This window comes from Tympanuchus pallidicinctus, unplaced genomic scaffold (assembly GCF_026119805.1).
Source record: "Tympanuchus pallidicinctus isolate F22 unplaced genomic scaffold, pur_lepc_1.0 scaffold14, whole genome shotgun sequence".
In the NCBI taxonomy this organism is placed as follows: Eukaryota; Metazoa; Chordata; class Aves; order Galliformes; family Phasianidae; genus Tympanuchus; species Tympanuchus pallidicinctus.
The window spans coordinates 8602491-8625180 of record NW_026294659.1 but is presented as its reverse complement, the minus strand read 5'-3'; the positions used below and the strand labels follow the sequence as shown (position 1 = coordinate 8625180).

Below are 22690 nucleotides of genomic sequence, written 5' to 3'. Positions count from 1 at the left end.
AATGTAGGGGATGTATACCTAAATGTGAAGGATCAAAGGTGGTGAGGATTAAAATATAAACATCATAATCCTCAAAAGAAAAGGAAGGGTTGATACAGGCTGATTTAGCAATAGGGATCAATATATTAGTTTAAGGACCAACATATTAGTTTACCAAAAGGAATCAACGAGTGCTAGTACTAAAACTTTCCATTTTAACTTTGCTCGGAGTGTGAACTTGTTTTTCTCAAGGATTCTGCTTCACAGGAACACTGGAGTCACAATAACTACTTTCATCTTTGCATCCACCAGGTGCAAGGATTTTCTCCTTGGATTTCACATGTATTGTTTTGAATTAGAGTGCATTAAGATAGAAAATTGCTCATTATGGCTTAACAAGCAATGGCCATTTTCTAAATTGGGAAAAAACAGCTAGAGGTCAGCCAGAAGTCACTGTGATGAAGCTGATTATAGGAAAATGGGGAGAAAGTAAGTAGCTGTATGCAACTATGATGCATAGTTGCATACTATGCATGCCCAGAGGGACATATTTATATACATATATATATATATAAATAAAAAAATTAATGAGTTCTTGGAAAAGAATGAATATGTATGCCAGTGCATTGCATACGTATGTCTTAACTGTCTTAACTGTTTAAATGTAAAATTCTGAGAGAGTATGCTTCATTTGTCAAGTTGCCTAGTATGTATTGTGAGGAATAAAGGAATGCTGCTTTCTAACACCATGTTGGAGTTAGAGAATTTTCTTCCTGGATTTGAGATGACAGAACTAGCACTCATTGATTCCTTTTGTTAAACTAATATATTGGTCCTTAAACTAACATACTCTATTGCTAAACCAGCCTGCATAAAAATTATTATTAAAAATGATATAAAAATGAGTACGTTAGACCAGGGAATGTTTTCTGCAACATTACTTACTCTTTTCCTTATTAGCTCTTAATATAAGATTTGATGGCTTAATGATATTCTCCCATTTCCATTGTTCAAGATTTCATGGGACTAGTGATAGCCTGAAGATATTTCAACTCTTTCTCAGTTGTGTTCACAGATTGTTCTGAAATAATAATTTTCTGCCAAATGGTGCATGCAAACTGCATGCATTATGTCAGCAGTTTTGTATCCATTCTGACCATTAGCACAGAAATGTTTATTTCATGACGAGTTGCAAAATCAAAACTAATATATGTACTGCAACACTGTGTGATTAAAGACTGTGCTGGTACTAAAACAGACTAACAAAACATAAATTAAAACCAAATGACTTGAAAATGCTATGTCTAGATTAGAGAGACTTCAGTTTCTGAGGCAAGGTACACTGTATGGCGGTACTCAGACTCCTTACTTGAGCTTCTACTGTGCACCTTAGAGAATGCTGGTGGACAACTCTAGGCTCTTCCTCACCTGAGTTTTTCTGAGTTGCCTGAAATACTTCTGTAGACTCACAGTGTCATTTTCTTTTCCTCATCTTCTTCTTTTTTCTTTCCATATATTTATTTTTCTTTAAAAATAAGAAGAAAAGTTAAAAGCAAGAAAGCCCACAACAATCCATTGGCAATGAAGCAAATATACTTAATAAGCACCTAACTACATTGTGGCTTTGCGTTACCTTACCTTCCCTGTAGTACCAAAGCTAATGCTACACTCCTTTTTGAAAAATTCCTGGATGCATTATTTTTTAAAATGATGTCTGTACTTCTGAATACTGTACTGTTCACTGCTATTAATGTTTTCAATGTAGTAATGAAGAACTGATGCATTCCATGCATTCAGTCATTTTCACAGCTGTGTAATTTTGGCTATAAAGATCAACCATACCAAAAGTGCAGCTGGATGTTTCACTTTGTTGTTTCTCCATTTCTATTTGAAGCGATCGCCACGAAGCAACAGACAGGAAGAAAAGAAACAGCAAGAAAAATATTCTAGAGAATTTAAATGATGTTATGAGGGTAATCAACTGCAAAACTAAAGCAATTGCAAGCACCTTGCTTTCTGTTATGCATGTTAAACAGAGCAATTCTACTGCAACACATATCATATATAAGAGCAGGAAATCCACACATAAATAAAACAAAAAGTAGTGCAGCTAGGTACCTTGACTCTAAGGTGTTGTTTTGATATTTAGCCTTCATATTAGAAGCCAAACTTGAATTAGAGTTCAGGCTGATTCACCTTACTCTGTGCTGGTGCAGCCTCACCTCGAGCACTGTGTATGATTTTGGGTGCCACAAAAGAAGGACATAAAACTTAAGCACCCAAAGGAGGGCTACAAAGATGTGAAAGGTCTGGAGGACAAGATGTATGAGGAGCGGCTGAAGCCCCTCGGTGCGCTCAGCGCAGAGCAGAGGAGCTGAGGGGAGGCCTGACGGCGGCTGCAGCTCCTCACAGGGAGCGGAGGGGCAGCGCTGAGCTCTGCTCTGTGTGACAGCGACAGGGAACGGCATGGAGCTGCGTCAGGGGAGGGCAGCTGGGGGTCAGGGAAAGGGGCTGCACCACAGGGTCTCAGCATGGAACGGGATGCACGGGGCTCGGCCCCGAGTGCCAGAGTTCTGGGGGTGCCTGAACAGTGCTCTCAGACATAGGGTTTGATCTCTGGTGGTCCTGTGTGGAGCCCAGAACTGCACATATAAGCGTTCACATCTGAATTACAAAATTCTGAAAGGTGAAATTGTTGTACCTGAACACTGACACTCAAGACTACTGAAAAATTTATTTTCAGGAGCAAGAGATTTTCCCTAGGATTGTTAGAAATCTGGAAAAGGATAAAGCTGTTCTTTTCTCTAGGACGTACAGGTGTTGTAGTAAAGTTGTTGCTTATTGGAAGGAGATTCGTTAAGTTCCCATGTTGTGATTTTGAAGCACCTACATGGGAATTTTGATTGCATTTTGACTTGAGTACTGAGACGAAGCTCAGACAAAAGAGTTTCATTAAACTTGTTCTTAAAGATATAGAAAAAATTACACAGTCCTTAATACCTCTTAAGTCATCTGTCTCCAGTGCATTGAACTTATCATCTCTACCAAAGTACTACTATATATTCATGTTCCAGTGATGCCTCTTGAGTGACTGCAATCACGTCAACTGCATTTTAAAATACAAGACTATAAACATTCACTCATTCACTCGCCTTGCACAAAGCTCAAAATCCTGTTTCCTTTGTACACGAGCACTTTCAGGAGGCAGGAAGTAACAGAAAATGGTTTGCTGTTTTAGACTACTGTCTCATCCCACCCTGTGGGTTTTGAGAGAGATCAATCTTTTTCTGTCTCCTGAGTCACGTTACAGATAAAACAATATTATGCAATGGCTACTACTAAGAGTGAAGGAGATAGGAGATACTACTAAGAGTGAAGGAGAAAAGAAGATAAAAGATAGAAACTGGAGAAAGAGACAGACAGATATACAGATACATAAAAACACCGCAAAGCAAAAATGGTTCACCACTTCTTGATCCAGCGATGTCTTGGTAGTGCTGATCTTTGGCAGTGGTAGGTTGTCCGAGGCTATGGCAGTAGGCTGTTGAATGACTATGATGAAAGTACGTTCTCTTACTTATAGTCCAGAGTGGTTGAGCCTGCTCTTTTGAACTGACAGCTTTGGCTTCGGGGCATCCCTGCAGGAACTCTTTTTCCAGTTTTCCACGCCTTGCAAATTTAAATCGGCAGGGAGAGGAGGACTCAAGGAGATGCCAGCTTGTATCTTGCCTTCACAGGACACAATGGTATCATCTCCCAATCTCTTGTATCAGGCTGGAAACATTAGCTTCCAGGGCAAGTCTTCAGCCAGAAAACACTCTTGGGCCCTCCCCTGCAAAGGCAAACAGCTCGAAAGAAATGCTTTCAAATGTAAAACTGTCCACAAAGCGTTTCGATTGTCTCGTGATGATTTGAGACAATGCATTCTTTACCAGTCTGGGACAGACAGATACCATCAGCTCCTATGGAAAAAAAATGTAGGAAATATGGGGAAATAAAACAGGTGTTTTTTTGTTTTTTTCCCCAAACTAGTACAGTTTACCAACCTCAAATATTTGCCTGTGCTGAGTCAAGCCTGCAAATGTCAAACCGGCATGCAAATAATCAATTCTTTTTTCTTTTAAAAAGGTTTCATTTCAGTTGCCATACATTTTTTAAGAATAAAAAAAAAAAACCAACCCTGTATTTTATTTGAATGGTTAGAAACGTACTTTAAATATGTTTTTTCTGTAATCAGTGCACCCTATAAATTGAAGTCACTTTTATTACCTTCCATGACTTTCATAACATCTTCATCTTCCTTCCCTCTGTACCTCTTTATTTCAACAACTTCTACTCTTCCACGCCTAGAGGGAGAGGTAGCAGGTACCTGGATCACTGAGTGTGATTACAAGCTTTAACACACCTAAAAAGAGAAAGCTCCTGGCTTACTAACAGGTCAGACAGAAAGTCAAGTAGATAACTCACACTGAAACCTTAATTTTCAGTAGGATCATTGCATCAGTTTGCATATCTCCTCTTGGCAAACCGTAGTCTTCACAAATTTGTTCAAACCTATTTCCCTCCTTCAAACACTGTGCCAGTGTGCTCCTCCTACTCCACCCCTCCTGCTTCCTTCCCTCAACTCCTTCCATTGACCTGGCCTTGTACCCAAGACCTTGCAGGATGGACAGTGAGCAACAGTACCAATAATTACTTGCTAAAACACATTAATGACCACAAATCTGTCACAAACTGAGGGGCTGAAAGAACTGATAGCAGAAACCTGGTTCAACAGCTGAAGTCCAATTGAGCACACACCTAAAAAGCAACTTATGACTATGAATCAATTATCTTATTCCTTAAATAGCGAGCAGCCTCAAGGTTACCCCTATACAGAGATCCCTTGTACCTTGACGTCAAGATGCCTTGCTGATACAGATCCTCAGTAAGTGACGAATGTTTTACTCTTTGCTAGCCACACTAAGATCACATTTTAGATAGATTGTAAGCTTTGTCAGCTTCACTAAGATTATAGGTTATTTGTGCACATACAGCCTTATACATAAACTGTTGGTCAAGTCTGGGATTAGGAGTGACAATAAATAATTTATGCCAATCTTGTTCTGCATGACACTGTTCTCTCAAACCAACTACTACATCTTCTGCTGAGTTCTCTACCAGCTAAACAGCATTAGATGCACCCAGTGATTTTGGATGAAGAACTCCCAAATCAATCAGATTATTATTCTGTCAGATTTGCATAAAAACATCTTCTGTTCTGTGTGTTAACAGCTGACAGCATACTGTATAACCTGTAACTTGGACTTCTAAAAGTCTGTATTAAGAATGGACACCAACACAATTTAAGTTTGTGTTTCAACATTTTAATGTGTTGTTTTACAAGTATAAAAGAAAACCTATGTTCTGTGTTCTAGATCTTGCATACTCATTTACATGAACAATCCTTACCAAGCAATCCTTTGTGTGACTCAGGACGACTGAAGTGAATGAAGTTTTTAACATTAGCCCTGTACCTTTTCAGTGACACATACACCTGTAACACTTAAAACAATGGTAGACATCACTAATTCAAACACGTATCTTTCCTAGCTAATACAACTCTTCTCCTAGTGCAGCCACTGAGTGCATTGATAATAACACTATCTAGATTGTCACTACCCTGGAAAAATAAAATGCATGTCCTCACATTATAGGACACTTTAGAAACATGAGCTTGTTTGTAAAATACTGGTCTTAATGCAACAGAACATCTTTGTCTCTCCCTTCAGCAGTGGCAGCACCATAAGCTCAGAACATACACAGAGCAAAGTCAATCAGCAACTGATGCTGAGGAGACATGAGGCACAGCTAAAGCAATGGCACTCATGTTGATGGAGTGTTTAACTGCATTTGGCTGGTATGCACAACTATGGCAAAGCCATGTAGCAGCAATATAACCCAAACAATCTTTTTCTCATAATGGTTTAAATATTCAGGCTTCTATGCATGCATTCAAGGACACTGTTATAAAAATAGGAAGTAATATGGCACATTCTCTAAAAACATGTTTACACGTTAGCATCCATCATTAGTATGTGAAGTTAAATGGTACCCACTACATACACACACTGAACTCCCAGCTGCATAATTCTGCTACTATTGACTTACCTGAAGAATAAACATTTCACTAGCTGAGGTGTGTGAAGTTCCCACTCTTTTCAAACAGCAAATTCACTTCACAAAGACTTCAGTGCTGAAGTCTTATTTAAAGACTTCCGAGCCCTCTTTATAGTTCTGAAGTACCTCTACACGTGAAACCACCAAAGTTTTACATCTTTGTACATCTGTAGATAGGCAATGACTGTAGTTCACTAATCATCATCTATGAATTAGATACTCAGTTCTAGCTAGGAACACCAAAAAATTGCCCGTGTCCTGAATTCTCAAGTTTTGGAAGCAAAGGACCACATTCTCAATTGCTCCTTCAACTCTCTATTAAAAAAATAATAACAATCTGAAATAATTTAGAAAAGTACATGGAAATACTGTACAGTACCTTTATGTATACAAGTAGAGAGAAGTACTGTCATGTTTTCAAGGAATTGCTTCACCCTTCTAACGCTTCTCAGAGAGAGAAACTAGAGCAGAGATATTTGGTGCCTTTCCCAAATAAGTGAGCTATGTTCCTATGCTAAGCTCACACCAGAAACTCACATTACCACCTACCGATGATTTAATGATATAACACACATACATGCACACATCAAGCAAATTGAAAAACCATAACTCCATTATAAAACAGAAGTAGGAAGACATTTCATTTACAGTGCAGTAAACAAAAAAATAAAAACAGCTTAGCTCTTTGCAGCACTTCATGTGAAATCCCATTACAAATGACTTCAGACCCCAACTTGAGGCATTTCTAATAAAATGGTGTTGATCTGATCCCTACCTAAGAACTTCACATTCTCCATGACAGCAGGTTGGAAGTTAAGCTGAGGCACAAGAAGGTACTTTGAGTCATGAATTATTTTCTTTTCAACAGTAATCACAATGTGTCAAGTAAAGAAACTCAAAGTGCTAAGTAACCAAAGTGCAAAATGCTTTCACTTACTCTTTCTAAACACAGCTATATTGTTTTGTCTTTCCACTAAATTGTACTCCTTGGTTATCGACCCGCTAAAGTTTCATCAGTGATTTGCAAAATACAGAAACACTTTCATTTGTGGTGATATAGTGCATAGAAGAAAAAGTCAACAACTTCCATTTTCTTTCTTTCAGACTTCCAGCCAGTAGTACTTATGAGGTAAAAGGTGCCAGAGGGTTTGCACTACTGATACCAACCCAGCCACAATACAGAGTCAGAAAGGAGTTATCACAAAAGCACCTGCTTCATGTGCTACCAACCGCTCTGACCCCTGCGACAGTCAGAGGAGCACCTGTCTGTTCTAACTTTAGCCATCTGAAATGGAGACAGATAGTCAGATCAGCTGTCAAGACGTATGGTTAACGCAGAGAAGCAGGTCTTCAGAGAATGATTCATGTCACCTAAGCCAACATTTTCAGAAAGGCTGAATCACTCACTGGAGATATTTCTTGGACAGCCCCTAGCTGACTAGTTCACACTGTTGACCAAACTTGAAGATATCTCAAGCTATGTGAAGTGGACGCCACCCTAATACCAGAGTATCGCAGATTCTGAAGTAGTATTTAAGTGATGTCAGTACACCAAGCTGTTCCAGAACATTAAGCTTACTGTGTTAAATTTAATTCCCTTAGTAACGAGCAGCAAATATGAAGAGTAAAATACTGCATAAGCCAGTAACCCCTCTATCCACTCTCAGTAACAGTCACATTTCAGCGTTAGTGCTAGCTAATTAGCTGTTTTCTTGGCAACCCAGGCTACTGTGCACTGCAGAAGTCAAATTCTTATGCCACAGAGAGAAGCATTATTTTATCACATTGACTAGAGTGTAGTCCGCAATTCAACCAAAGCAGACCACAGCTATAGTCAGTTTAAAGTCAAAGACTATGCTCTGTGTCTGTGAGGGTGACATGCCATAATGACATCCTTTCTGAAATGAAACGCGTTTCCTTCCATCCTCAGATTTCCTGATTAAGATGAGAATCAGGCTAGATTTTAAAGGATGTCTTCTATAATGATTTTAAAATAGGCACAGGATAATAAACCTATGTGCAAAAATAAAAATCTGAAACAGAAGTCTACAAACAATGACTGCTCTCTATGTCCATACACAGACAGTCAGGTACACATACCCAAACTCACAGTTTTCCACAAAGGTAGGCTTGTCACTTGTCATGCAGTGTACACCTGCAAGAAAGAAATCCCATCCACAAGACACAATATCCATGAGGCCCAACATTCCCAGCAGCTGATCTGCCACGTTCCAAAGGCACAGACTTGCTTCCAGTTGAACTAGGCATTGGAAGAAACACTTTGATGAGGATTTCCATTCGGAGAATCTATTGTCTTGTTACTGCTCTGTGTCTCATCAGCATTTTCAGATGATTTCAAATCCGCTTTGTCTGTCAGGGTGGAGGATTTGGGAGACTTGCAAATAAAGCAGAACATGAAACAGGACAGCAAACCTTCGGTAATGCTGGATGAGAACAGTTTTTTGCATGGGTGGCAGAATTGGTAGAACACCAACATGAAGAGGATAGCCATACAGTAAGCTATCAGGAGCTGCAAGACCAACAACGGGGCGCAGACATATAAGTAGATATCAGTTTTATAGATGTACCACATCAGCAGGAGGAATGCATTCTCGATGAATCTCAGCATATAATACACAGTCAATCGGTACCAATTTTGGGATTTGTTAATTAAGTCAGGATCATTGAGCTTCACCTGCACTGCCGACCAGCAGAACATATTAATGCCTGCATACAAGAAGGTAAGAAGGCACAAGACAATAGTAGTGCCAACCCTGCTCAGTGCCTTCTCTATGTTCTCAGGAAATGGGGACTTGCTTTGCCAGAAGAGAATCCATGGATAAAAGAAAAAACCAAAGAAATTCACTAGCACAACAGGGAGAGTCCAGATCTGAAGGACTGAGCTGAAAAGGACCAGCACTGTAACGCGTGTAGCAATCTCAAAGCTTCTCCACATGAATATGCAGAGGTAGGCAGCTGGTTTCACACTGACATCATAATCATCGTATTTAATCTTAATAGCCAAGATGTTGCAGCGTAAGGCGCCATATACAATTGACAGAAGAGAAAGAACCATAAAAATACCTACGGAGAGAAAAGACAAACCAGAATGATCAGTTCTGCAGAAGGCATTGCATCACCATAGTGCACAGATGTCTTCACGGCATTTCTGGGGATTCCCAGTAGGGTATAATGCAGAAAAAAACATATCCATTCAGTGTATCCATTTCTGGGTTTTTACTCTAACTCTACCTCTAACTTTGGTCCTCACTTATTACTTTTCCAAGCAGATAAAAGACAGGATGCACAGAAGAATCACAAGCATCTCCCCACCACCAGCCCAGGACTGTCTGTACCTGTACTGTCCATGGCAGTTATACAGCTCCGTTGCAAAACAGGAGAACGATTCTGACCTAAGTAAGATATGGATGTATAGGCCCTGGACATACAGAGTAAACAGAGAAGTATCTCAGTGTTCAGAAGTGCTAGCTATGCTTGGTTTTGTCAGTATTTGCATGCTTCCTTCACAGTTTTTAACAATATGCTGAATAGATGATTTAGGGGAGCAATTTCAGGCGCCTTCATTCAATACTTTCAGTTTCAAACTTTGCACTGTTTGCATGCAAGGAGCACTTCAAATGCAAATCACACAAGACAGTAAAAATGATTTTGTTGTTCTTTTAGAGTTTGAATGAAAGTAACCAAGCTAAATGGTCTCACTACAGAGCATTGTACTGCATCAGATAAAACAAGATAAACAGAATTGGCACTTCTTGATTATGTCAATTACTTCTGTAATGTTTAACAACTAGTGCTTGCCACAGCCTTCAGGTAGTTTTTGTCATTATCCAACTCATGAACTGGATTTCCTACTTTGCTATAGCTATTTAACTGTGACTATCTGTTTTTCTTCTAATTAAAATTACTGATTTCTGACCATGAGTTTGAAAGAAACCAGTGTATTTAGGGATCTCTGATAACTTTTCACATGATTTTCTCTATCCTTTCAGCTAACCTCTCTCCCATGCATATCATCAAATACTTTGAATTACTTTAGAGAAGTAATTAATTACTCCTTCACCTCTGATTTTTAAATAGCACTCAGCAAACTGGAAAAAAAGCCACTTTATATTGTGATTTTGTACGTACCTTATGTTCTCTGAAAATGGTAATGCATTTGCATGTTTCACACCTGCATTTTTAATTTGCATTTTTAAATATCTCTTAACAGCAGTACAGTTGAACTGAGGTTTTTTTTAAGCTTTATGCTTCCGAAAACATTGTCTAAAAGCAAAAGAGCAATCAAATGGAGCCAAGAATACCACTATGGCCAAAGCCAGTCTTGTGGCTCCTTTCAACACCTTCCCTCTATTTTTGTGTTCGTCTGAGAGCAGTGAGAGAACAAATAACCTCTATGAGCTAATTAACCAAGAGAATGCTCTCAGAATTTAAAAACCAAAGCACACAAAGCAAGCAAACCACATGAACACACACATCTACTGGAGAAAGCGTTCTTCTGTCCTGGAACTCAGCTTGTCTTTGCTTTGCTAAGATGATAAATCTTACTACCCGATTTCATTTTAGGGATGAATCTCAATCAATCTCAAACTTGCCATATTAACTCAATCCTTTGAAAAAGGCACTTTTCAATGATAAGAACCAGCCCATGCTTACTGTGGTTTAATACTACCACTAGTTCAAACATTGCTTCTAAATCCTGTGATAAAGACGGTTGGAGGCAATCAGAGGGAAATACCAAAGAGCGACAACATTGTAGCTTTTACTTGTCATGAGCAAACAAGAAGCATCATTTCATAAAGGAAAGTAGCTTCCTCTGGAACAATCCAAAGTCCTCTACCAGCTCCTGTAAACATACCATTGCTCTTCTTTCTGCCTACTCCCAGAAAGCGATACTTCTCTCACGGGTCAGAGGTGTGCAGTTCCAGAATCAATCCAGAAACACTTTGTTGTTGTTACCTTGAATCTTTTCAAGACCTGGTCTTTTCCTCACCTCAGAAGTTGGTAAGAGGGTGATTCCTCCTCTAGGTGAGCCACATCACAAATATAATATTACTATTATCTTACATTCATAAGAATGATATGATTCAGATAAGTGTCTTAGGCTACTTTATATCTATACTGTAATTTTCTAAACAGCTGTTCAGAATCTCTGAAAAATACGGGAACTTTCTTACCTAAAAAACACGTGGATATCAAAACCTTTTCCTTCAGATACGACTTCAACACTTAAAAACTATTAATAATCAAAAACACTTGAAACATGTTCAAACAATGAAAAATGTACTCTGTTGTCAGAGCTTCATGAACTAAAGAAAAGCCACTGGGGAAGTATCTTAAGATATCTGGCAAGACCACCCAGCAAGCACAATTCATTCCTGTTAGGAAAGTGATACTATAAATAGTAGCAAGTTGAAAAAAAACCATATAAACAAAACTTCTTTTCTTGGAGACAGCAGACACTGCTACAATTAAAGGTGGTTTTTTCTTTTTAATCAGCTGAATAATTTCATTTCTAAATGAGAGGAAATTCACTTCTTGAGAGTATCAGTGTGAATAACATCTATGCACTTCATGCTAAACGGTTACTGAAGCTTTATTTTCATGGTTTTTATCACAAACTTTCAGACTTTATTTTACTTTAGCAACTGTCTTCACTCCTCATCTTACATTCTTGGCAGACAAAGAAATGACAAATTTGAAGAATGTCAGACACTTGTAAGTATCTGATCATCCAGAGAAATTCATGTATGCCATGAATTACAGGAGAAAGACACAGCATTGACAAAGGTTTAGCTAAAGGACTGGCTGTGGTTTAATGTGGCAGGTGACTCAGCAACCACACAGTCCTTTGCTTGCTGCCTCCCCTTGCCAGTGGGATGGGGGAGAAAATCAGGAATAAAAAAACTATAGAGATAGAACTATTTACTACAGAAAAAAGGATAATAGTTAGGTTATATATATATATAAATGTGTATACATATATATATCTGAATGCATATAAAAAGTGATTTTTATCACTTTTTATAGTGATTGCATAAGTGACTGCACAAGCAATTGATCACTACCTCTTGACCAAAGCACAGCTAGCCCCCCAGCAGTCGAAAAGAGGCAGATGAATTCCAACCCCCTTCAGAACTCCTTCCACATGATGTCCTGTGGTATGGAATATCCCTTTGGCCAGTTTAAGTCAGCTGTCCTGATTCTGTTCCCTTCCAAGCTGCTTTGGCCCTTTGGTGTGAACGGCCTTGACTCTGTACAGCACTGCTTAGCAGCAACTATAAACATCAGTCTGTCATCAACATTGTTTATCTCCTAGAACCAAAACACAGCATCATACCAGACAGTCTAAAGAAAACAATTCTGTCCCAGATGAAACTGAGACACCCACCAAAATATGAAGGTGGTAACAACAGCTCTACCTACTTCTGGCAGCCGTGATCTCCTGCTGCAGGACGCAGATGTAGAGCTGGAGTGTGAGCTGTGGTGCTGAGCCAAGGAATGCCTGGATCACAGAGGCCCTGCTGAATGCAGACCTGTGGGTACACAGCTTGCCTTCAGCCTGGCCCACTTCCTTCTCAACTTCTTCTGAGTACCCATCCTTGGGCATCTGCCTCTTCTTTGTGATGCTGACATAGGGCTCTTCAACTCTGCCGGCATGGAAGTAAATGTAAAAGACTTCCACGCACCTATAAGCAAGTTAGTAAATAGAGTAACAGGAAAACAGGAATTAAAGCATAAGTCTTCTCACCAGTTAGTATTTTAAGCCATGACATACTAAGCCATTAAGTCATCTTTTTTTTCTTTCTTTTTTTTTTTTTTTAAACAGAACAAACCGCATTTTCTCCTTTTGGTATATTTGCAATAAGACAGATTTTGCTATGCAAAACATGAACTACTGTGACGAGAGGACAAGAATCTGGGAATGCTCTCTGAGCTGCCAGCAGGAATACTTGAGAATGAGAGGTTTGGCTGCCTCCTCTGAGCCACCCTTGCCTCCTGCTGTCCTATTAAAGTTCTTGGACTACTCATCCCCAATGTTCACAACTTCCCAATATAGCATTCAAGCAGAAGGTGTTTCTTCAGATTCTCACGTTTTCCACTGTTAAGCATACAGCTGTGACCAATAAAACTCCTTCTCATATCTTTGCCCTAAGCAGAACATCTCAAGAAACTGGAGGGAGGCTCAGAGTACAAGTGGGTACAAACACCGCAAACACAGTTGGACTCAAACCTTGCTTTACCAAGCAGTGGTTCCAAAAAAGAGCCAACAAGCAATAGCAGCAGTAATGAGAACAAGCAATTTAGCATCTCACAACTCATATTAGCCTATTTTAAGAAGACACATAAATAGGAGCTTTATTCCTTACGTTTCCTTAGATTTACTGTAACATTTAAGGAACATAATGCCAGTATTGCAAGAATATTCCAAGAAGATGCAGTGTTTCCAGTTTCTGTGTCTCCTTGCTCTTTAAATACAGGAGAACCAAACCCCCTTGATTACATAATGCCACACATTAATTTTCAAGGAAAGAAAGTACCAGTGCATACATTCCTCTTTATAAATCAGATATAGTTTTAACATGGTTTTATTATGTGCTGCCTCTACCCACATGTGGAGAATAATCCATATGTTAGGGGGAGGATGGAAAAGGGCTAAAAGGACCAGCATCAGCAAGTGTTATTGCAGTGAGGGAAATTAGTCAACCTGAGTTCTAAATAAGACTATACAGCCTCAGACAGATTTCTGAAGGTCTCCGAAATTGTCTTCCAATGACCATTTTCAGACCTGGAAAAATTTTATAGACACAATTCTAAGAGAGTTTTGTGATATGGAAGTGTCAAAGGTGGGCTTCAGCAACAAGCAGGATCTGAAACACTCAGAGGAACAGTCAACATTATTAGAGGAGTAGTAACAAGCAAGTATATAATAAGGTATAGGCAAAGAAAGGGAAAAGAAATGCTCTGTTTTTGCATAGGTTCCTGAAGATATGGGTCTGTGGTGGAGAAGTGGTATTAAAAAAATATTGAATTTTGAATATTGAAAAAAAATAAAAATCTCCCAAACACAATGTGGACAGAACACATTTTGTCTTTTATGCCTAACACTTACAGACTTCAAAATTAGAAAGAATGGATGCATGAGCTGCACAGCTAATGAAGGCTGGCTTATGCTGAAGATCTTTCCCAGCTGAGAGAGAACCTCAAGTGAGAGGAAACCCCATCTGTGAGGACACCCTGTGGCTTCACTTCTGGTCCCATGGCTGGACACATATGTCATCTTCTTTCTTTCCAACATGCTTTACTGAGGTTCATCAACTCCACCTGGTTGCCTTCAAAGATAATAGCTGCTGGAATACGGTACCTGAGCCTTCTGCAGGACACATTAAACCCAAGAGTTTTTGTAAAATATAAATAGAAAATAAGCTTTATTTGAAGTATCTCACAATTACAAGGCATGGAGTTATGCTTGCCTGAGACTATTACTTTCAACTTCATCTTTTTTTCATTTTTTCTCCCCAAGAACAATTGCCAATTCAGCTTCTATGACAGCACACAGACTGAACTGAAAAGCAGCCCTAATAAAAATTCATTTTCCCCCCCCTAAATGGGTCACTAGCAAGTTTCAGCTATTCCAGATGGAGGGCAGCTTCAGTGCCTTGTATTACTATCCTCGATTCACTGAGCTTCAGCTACTATCATCACTAAAGCCATGTGAAGGGCCTGATGCACTGGAGCCTTCATTCACAGTGATGACTTTCTATTGTCCCCTTGTTAAGCTTTCAGTCCCTGCCAGCTTTGTTCCACGTGAAAGAATCAGTACAGCCAAAAGTAAAGTGTGACAAATTAATAAAGCACAACAGCTTATGAACTCAATGCAGATTCTGAAAACAACAAATTGATTCTGTTCCGAAAGAAAGATCCCAAACATTTATATCTCACTTAGTATTCACAGCCATCTATTCATCCACAGTTTGAAGCTATTACAGAAAATGAGATCTTAGCATCAGCCTCTGAACTCTTGCAGTGCATGATTGGAAGCGAGACACAGTCTAGGGACCCATCAGATATGCAGTAATCCCATAAAAGAGGTGATAAGATTCACAGGACTAGTGACTACAGTAAATACTATAATCAACATAAAAATGGGTTTTGGAGCAAGCACATGATTTTTATTTATTAGCTAGGTATTAAGTAGCTGTACACTGAGTTCCATGTGTGTGATGGGAAATTTTATGCCCATGTAAAAAAGCAGACATTTCCAGTACAGTGTGAAATAAATGGTCTGACCAGCATACCTTACAGACAGAGGGGACTTATAACTGAACAATGGAGCAGTAAAAATGACATGCACAAGGACTCAAATTACCTAAGTAGTGATGCTCATCTTCTCCTGAGCACTAACCACCCTACACAGGAGTGTTTCTGGAGGTCATGCTTTCTGGGGCCAATGACAGACACATTCAAGACTCCAGATTGCGCTACAGCCAAAGCAACTGCTTAGAGGTCTCCTTCAGAATGGGGAACTCCAGAGGAGACCCAATTGCTCATTGTTCATTGTTGCTCAGGAGGAAAATGAATGGGAGATCCCAAGTTCTGCAGAAACTATCCCTCCAAGACAGGGATGCTTAGGGCCCTCCAAAAGGCACTCATTCATGGCAGAAGGCGCTGAACTGGAAAGTTTCTCTGGATGCAAAGCAATGAAAGCCAAGGGCTTAGAAGGAGCTAAATTTACTTCAATATAAGAAAAAAAAATAAAATTACTCTTAACCAAAAGTTAAGAGGTGAGGAAAAGATGTGCTGCTTTCTCTCCTGCTGCCAAATCTTGGCAGAAGGAACAGCTAAACTTTTTCAAGGACACTGATGGTGTCTGCAAAGAGTGATTCAGCAGCAACACATTCATCTTCCACACAGTCTGTAGGAGGAATGATCCCATCCTTATATGCCTGCTGAGAACGAGCACCTCATTCCCTCTTTGAATCGTGGATGTGTGGGATTTCTATACAGGCAAAATAATGGTGGTATGAAGAGCGTGCAATGAAGATATGGAACTCCCCACCTTTAACAAGTGCTGTAAGAGCAAACGTCCATTTGAGAGGTCTATCCAGGTGTGCTCACAACCATTGTACAAAAGGATTTCTTTTATAACTCCGTTTCTAACAAATTCATTTTCTTTAGTTAGGTGTGCAAAGACTTATTGCTCCTACAGAATTACTTATCTGTGTCAGATAAAGCTCTGCTCCTCATTCATGATCCTACCTTCCATTGCACTGACTCATCACATCCTGGACACCTAATGCATCTGCTCAAGAATAATGAAAAAAAAAACCAACCTGTAGAGACTCTAAGCATATTCACCCCATCTGGAAAAGAGGGAGATGCATCAACAGTTGTGAAGTTTAGAGCTAGCTGGCTTTCCTAAAGTCCTAGGAAGTAGGAAGTCCTACACAGAAAAGAGTTTTTTAGACCTGTGCTATTCTAAGCTATCAAGCAGGACACAGAACACCTGTAAGGAATAACATTTTGTACAACATGTGTGAAGCGTTATCAGTACTTCTTTAATTCCAGACTGCTGAATTAGGTGCCCAAAACATTAATGACTGACAATTCCATCCCACCAGCAGTTTTTTACATTATTTTCTTTATTCTTTATTTTCCTGTAGCTCCAGAATCTAACTTTGGTCATACAATCTCCTCTGACAGTGTTATAAACCTCCTCCTCCTTCTTTGCTGCTGTCCACATGGTACGTATGCATGTCATTCTGCTTCTCCTTATGTCTTTAGAAATGAGGTCTGATCCCATCAGTCTGCTGTGTATATCCTTATCCCATTAAACTCCGGGGGAAACAGTTATCAGTGTTTTATATATGGATCTGTTTCGTATTTGCTTTTAATTTGTTTTCTCCACAAGAGAAGTTCATTTGGCAGACAGAACCAGCTCCTAATTGCATGCTCCTTGTGAGCAGGACTCTCTACTCCGCTAACAAAGCACTTCAAGACACCAGAAATCACTTAGCTTTCCTCTTCCCTTTTCCTCAGAAGGAGGCACCACCAAGCTAACACTAGCCTCTCATCAATATGTCACTCTAGTACTGTCTTCAGAAAGTCAGACAGTAAGAAATAACAACATCCAGCTGACTCAAGGTGTAATAGCACCAACACTGTCAGCCCTGACTGCTCATGCTCACTTGCTAAAAATCTGCATTCTGTAGTTCATCTCCTTACCTATCAATAACTCGCTGAATAGAAAAGGGCAGACAAGTCTTTTCACAAAGAGTTCTTCAAACAAAATCCTAAGTGTGGATCAATATACAAGCAAAAATACATCCAGTTATTATTTACCAGAATTGCTGAAACACTTGAAATCTTGAGACATCATTCGTGCTCTAGGTGCTGTCCAAATGATCTCAGAACAGAGACAGCCCCTGGCCCAGGAGAAGCCAGCAGTGAGCCAAAAAACTCATCACAATCTTTTCTGAAGAAAAGAAAAACGTATTTAATCTCTAATTGGTATTGGCCATTATTTGAAATCAACTGCTGTGTTGTAATTTATTTTATATAGTAAAAGAAACTCTTCTGGCAAGAGAAATTATCCAAAGATTTTCTAAGCATCCAGGAGCATTACAGCATTCAGAAGTGGCACCAAGCTGAAACACAGCAAGACTCCCTCCCAGTGCCTAAAAATCTGCTGTCACCTTGCTGCAGCCAACTACTGCAAGTAATCTTTCTGGCTCTGGAGACAAGAGTGCGGGCACAGAGGTTACTGGGAACTACAGTCTACAAATTGCTCTGGCTTTATAGAGAAACTGTTCCTCTTGGTGAGTGGGAGAAAGAATTCCAAAAGGGCAAGCAAATAGTTCAGGTGCAGCAAGTGTACTCTCCAGGAAGAGTGAAGTGCCCTAATTTCAGTGCAGGACAGCGAGTGCCTGCAGAACAGGTGGAGCGTGGGTGTCTGGGGAAGGTGGTGGCACATAAGAAGGTTTCATAAGAGGATGTGTTTTTTTTCCCCAGTCATACAGAGGATTCAAAATAATCTGGACCATTTGGCTTGCTAAACTAAATATGCTCTCTCTCCTACCATGATACTCTCATACTGTTTTCCAATTTTTTTCCCCCTAAAAATTAAATTGAAATGGAGAAAGATGTCTGACTGTAAAGATTATGAAGAAATCACACACATGCACAGGTTATCTATAAACCAATGCATTGCTGTCTGTATTTGAGTCTGAACAGAAAACCATTAAACAACTCATATCATCTCACAAATCCAAGAGAGATGGTTAAAAAGCTAATGTGAGCTATTTAAAGCCTGCCAAAACAGGCTGCTCTCTATTGAATTATACCATCTTGCACATCCTCCAGGCTATTTAACATTTCCTCCTGATGCTGCAAACGGCCAGAGCCTGGACAGTTCTAATGTTCATGGGCCCTATCTGAATTAATTTAGCCCAGCATTCCCAAAAAGGATGCCAAGCTGTGGCAGTGAGGCGCAGGATTCCTGCTAACAAAGGATCAAATGCAGAGGACAGTGTGAGGCTTCATGCTGGGGACCCCTAGAGACTACTGGGTGTAAGTAGCTTCGAGAAGAAAAGAAAAAACAAAAACAACCAAATCAACATTGGGTAGACACATAAACCAAAAGTCCTTCGGAAACAAGGCAGCAGGTGACTAACAGTAGGGTTCTTCCATTCAAAGTATCACAAATGGGACAAAAAGGCTGCAGGGACATTGTTTCTCTTCAGCTCACAATGGTAAAAGCCATACTGATACCGATAATGCAGCCAAATGCTTTCCTTTAGCTATTCCCTCTGCTTCCAGCCCACACAGGACTGAAAGCCTACTGCTCAAATCAGGGAAAGGTGATGTTTTATATGCTGAAAACATGTCAGCATTCCCAGCCCAGACATTTGTTTCCTCTTCTGACACACAACAGCATTTTGTTGCAGGAGATAAGGTGAGAAAGGAAAAAAAGACCTTTACCGTCCTCTCAGACCAAGGACTTCAACTTCCCATGCTTTTGTGCTGTATACAAGTAGAGGCATTTCTCTGAAGTTACGCTGCTCCAAGAGAGGTTCAAGTTGGATATTGGGAACAATTTCTTCTCAGAAAGAGTGGTGAGGCAGTGGCACAGGCTGCTCAGGGCGGTGGTGGAGTCACTGTCCCTGGAGGTGTTGAAGAACCGTGTGGATGTGGCACTGAGAGATGTGGGCAGTGGGCATGCTGGGGTTGGGCCGACATTGGACTACGTGATCTTAGAGGTCTTTTCCAACCTTAATCATTCTGTGATTCTAAATCAGGCCGTTTCCTATCAAACCCTTCCTTTAATTTGTACAGTTCTTTAGCAAGAAGAAAGCTTGTCAAGTGACATGATCATTCTGCCCTCTGTTTATTAATCATTACTCCAGCTATCTTGGGTCTAAAGAGACAGGCTAACATTTCACCCTATACTGCATGTATGCTGCTGGGAAACAGTGACCCAGGAACACTGCAACACTTCTGGAACACTTCCAAGCCTTCTAGAGATCACTGTGGTGAAGGAAAACAAAAAATGTTTTTACAAATGTATGTATGAGAAGGGCTGAGGAGAATCTCCTGTCCTGTTTAACATCTTTATTAATGATCTGCTTGATGGGACTGAGTGCACCCTCAGTAAATCTGCAGGTGACACCAAGTTGGAGGGAGGCCCAAGTTGGATAGGATGGCCCTTCAGAGGGATCTGGGCAGGCTGGTTTGATGGGCTGAGGCCAATGAGATGAAGTTCAACCAGACCAAGTGCTGATTCCTGTACTTTGGCCACCATAACCCCAGGCAACACCACAAGCATGGGGCAGAGTGGCTGGAAAGCTGCATGGAGGAAAAGGATATGGGGGTGTTGGTCAATGCTCAGCTGAGCGTGAGCCAGTGGTGTGCCCAAACCAATGGCATCCTTGTTTGTATCAGAAATAGTGCAGCCAGCAGGAGCAGAGAGATGATCGTCATCCTGTTCTCAGCATTGGTGAGGCTGCACCTCGAGTGCTGTATTCAGTTTTGGACTCCTCACTACAAGAAAAACATCAAGGCCCTGGAGTGTGTCCAGAGATGGATAATGAAGTTGATGTGGGATTTTATGGGGAGCGGCTGAAAGAACTGGGATTGTTCAGTCTGGAGAAGAGAAGGCTCAGGGGAGACCTCAACATCTCAGTATCTGCCTAAAAGGAGGTTGTGGCAAGGTGAGGGCCAAGTGAGGTTCAGGTTGGATATCAACTATTTCTTTTCAAGAAGAATGGGAAGGCACTGGAGCAGGCTGCCCAAGGAGGTGGTTGGAGTCACTGTCCCTGGAGGTATTTAAAGAAAGGGTATAGATGTAGTACTTGGAGACATGGTTTAGTGGGCAATATTGGTGGCAGGTGGATGACAGGACTAGACGATCTTGGAGGTCAATCATTATGGTCAACCTTAATGATTCTTTGAATGGAAGCAAAAAAATCCTGGAGAAGGAGCGACGCTGGTGACTCACATGGACTGCAGCCCACATGAAAATGAGAGGCTTCCAGATGCCCATTGTTTTTACACTAATGACTGCATCTGGGAGTTCACTGACACGGCAGAAAACATTTTCTACGAAAGATATGGCTTGTGTTGACAACAGATAAACTTGCCATTGAAAGGAAACGGAAAGTGAAATCAGGCTTGGTTAAGGCTGAGACAGAGGTCTATGACTTTTCCAGAGAGCTAAAAAGAAAATCTAATTTGTTGCTGCAGGCTCTTTATTTCCTTCTTCACATCTCACAGCTCAACTGTCTTGACCTCAAGTAACTATTTTAGAAGAACAAAAATCACTAGCAGCCCCTTTGTTTAACTGGTTGTTTTCTCTTTGGTTCCACTCCTGTTTTCCAAAAAACATGCATTTTGTTGCTCCTAGCTCTTGGAAAACCAGAGCTCTTAGAGAATGTAGTTCATCAACAAGATAGAACCAAGTCCATAACTCAGCAATCTCATCAAAACATAAGCAAAAACAAACCACGAGGGTTACAGAGGAATTTGATGTTTTTGTGAAGTATCAGATGTTCTGCAATGTCCAGGCTGCTTGCCTTCATTTCAATCGCAGAATCATTAAGGTTGGAAAAGACCTAAGATCACCCAGCCCAAGCAGCAGCCCATCACACCATGCCCACTGCCCACGTCCCTCAGTGCCACATCCACACGGTTCTTGAACACCTCCAGGGACGGTGACTCCACCACCTCCCTGAGCAGCCTGTGCCACTGCCTCACCGCTCTTTCTGAGAAGGGATTGTTCTCAGTACCCAACCAGAACCTCCCTGGCACAACTCAAGGCCATAACCTTTTGTCCTATCACTAGTTAGCTGGAAAAGTTAGTTTGAGCTTAACATGTCTTCCATCAACACACTGTAGAGGAGTTTCAAAAAGTTGAGGACATCTCTCCTAATATATATTATATATATATATATGTTTATTTCCCTTTTCAAGATTTGAACATAAATTTAAAATGAAAGCCTATAGCAAACAATTTGTCACAGGTTTGCATCAACTTTGCAATTTTTCACCTGACGTTTTTTTCCCTTACTTTGCAATTTTTTGTCTGACTTTTTTTTTCCCTAAGGATCTTTTCCATCACAAGTTGAACTTAGGTTGAAAATATTCCAAAAGCCATTTGGGGCAAAAAACTCTCTTTCCGGAAGAGCATTTTCGGTACTTCCAGCGCACACAGAGAAGCTCCTCGCTATCCCTGTTTTTGCAGTAGAGGCTGAGGGAAGAAATCTTTTCTCTCTTGGAAGTAACCTTGGAGCATGCAGATAGGGATAACACAGCAACGAACAAACACAACCATCGGACAGCTTACCTCATTGGCAACAAAGACATATGGACAACAAATAAACGCAATATACAACAGAAAGGGCAGAAAGGAGGGGAAGAAAGAAGGGAAGAAAGAAGGAAGGAGCACACCATGAGGCTCTGTGGGGAGGAGCTGCCACCAGCCTCTCGGAAGGCACATAACCTATTTTTCCCACTGCTGTTTACTGAAGATCAGCAACACCGCGCCCCTCTGCCTCAGGACGTTAAGAGCAGAAATAAGGAAAATGCACACGCACACATCTGCATCCCCGGGCAGACGCGGCCGCGGGGCACTCACCGACCTGACGAGCGGCCCCAATTGCAGCAGGTGCAGCAGCAGCACCAGCGGCCGGTCGCGGCTCACGTCGCGGTGGATGAAGACCAGGCTGAGCTGCACCAGCGCGCAGGGCAGCAGGGCGAAGAGCAGCGTCAGCCACTGCCACATGCGGTCCCCCGCCGCCCGGTACGCGCCGCTCAGGCACAGCGCGGTCGCCGTCTCGGCCACGAAGAGGACGAGGGAGATGAGGACGGAACCCGGGAATTTCATCGCCGCCCGCCGCAGCCGCCTCACGCCCCGCGGCCCGGCGCGCCCACTCAAGTGCCGGCGGCGCCCGCAAGAGGGAGCGGCGGCGCCCGCAAACCCGCCTGCAGCCGTAGGGGGGCGGGGGCCGCCGAGGCGCGGCCTGGCCCTGCGCGCTGG

The 22690-nt window shown here is 41.1% G+C and overlaps 2 protein-coding genes across 3 annotated transcripts in view; both read right to left on the bottom strand.

Moving 5' to 3' along the window:
• LOC128076412 (cytochrome b-245 heavy chain) overlaps nucleotides 1-2264 on the bottom strand; it is a 29643-nt gene extending 27379 nt beyond the window's left edge. For both annotated transcript variants that reach the window (XM_052674026.1, XM_052674027.1), the window contains exon 1: nucleotides 1408-2264. The gene's annotated coding sequence lies outside the window, so the exon portion shown is untranslated. The remainder of the gene's footprint in view (nucleotides 1-1407) is intronic.
• An 872-nt stretch (nucleotides 2265-3136) lies between these two features.
• Nucleotides 3137-22631, bottom strand: XK (X-linked Kx blood group antigen, Kell and VPS13A binding protein). The gene is made up of 3 exons (XM_052674030.1): nucleotides 22293-22631; nucleotides 12583-12845; nucleotides 3137-9222 (listed from the first exon to the last, which is right to left on the bottom strand). Exons 1-3 carry the CDS (start codon nucleotides 22535-22537, stop codon nucleotides 8399-8401), a joined length of 1332 nt encoding a protein of 443 aa, XP_052529990.1. The 5' UTR covers nucleotides 22538-22631; the 3' UTR covers nucleotides 3137-8398.
• Nucleotides 22632-22690: the final 59 nt, after the last annotated feature.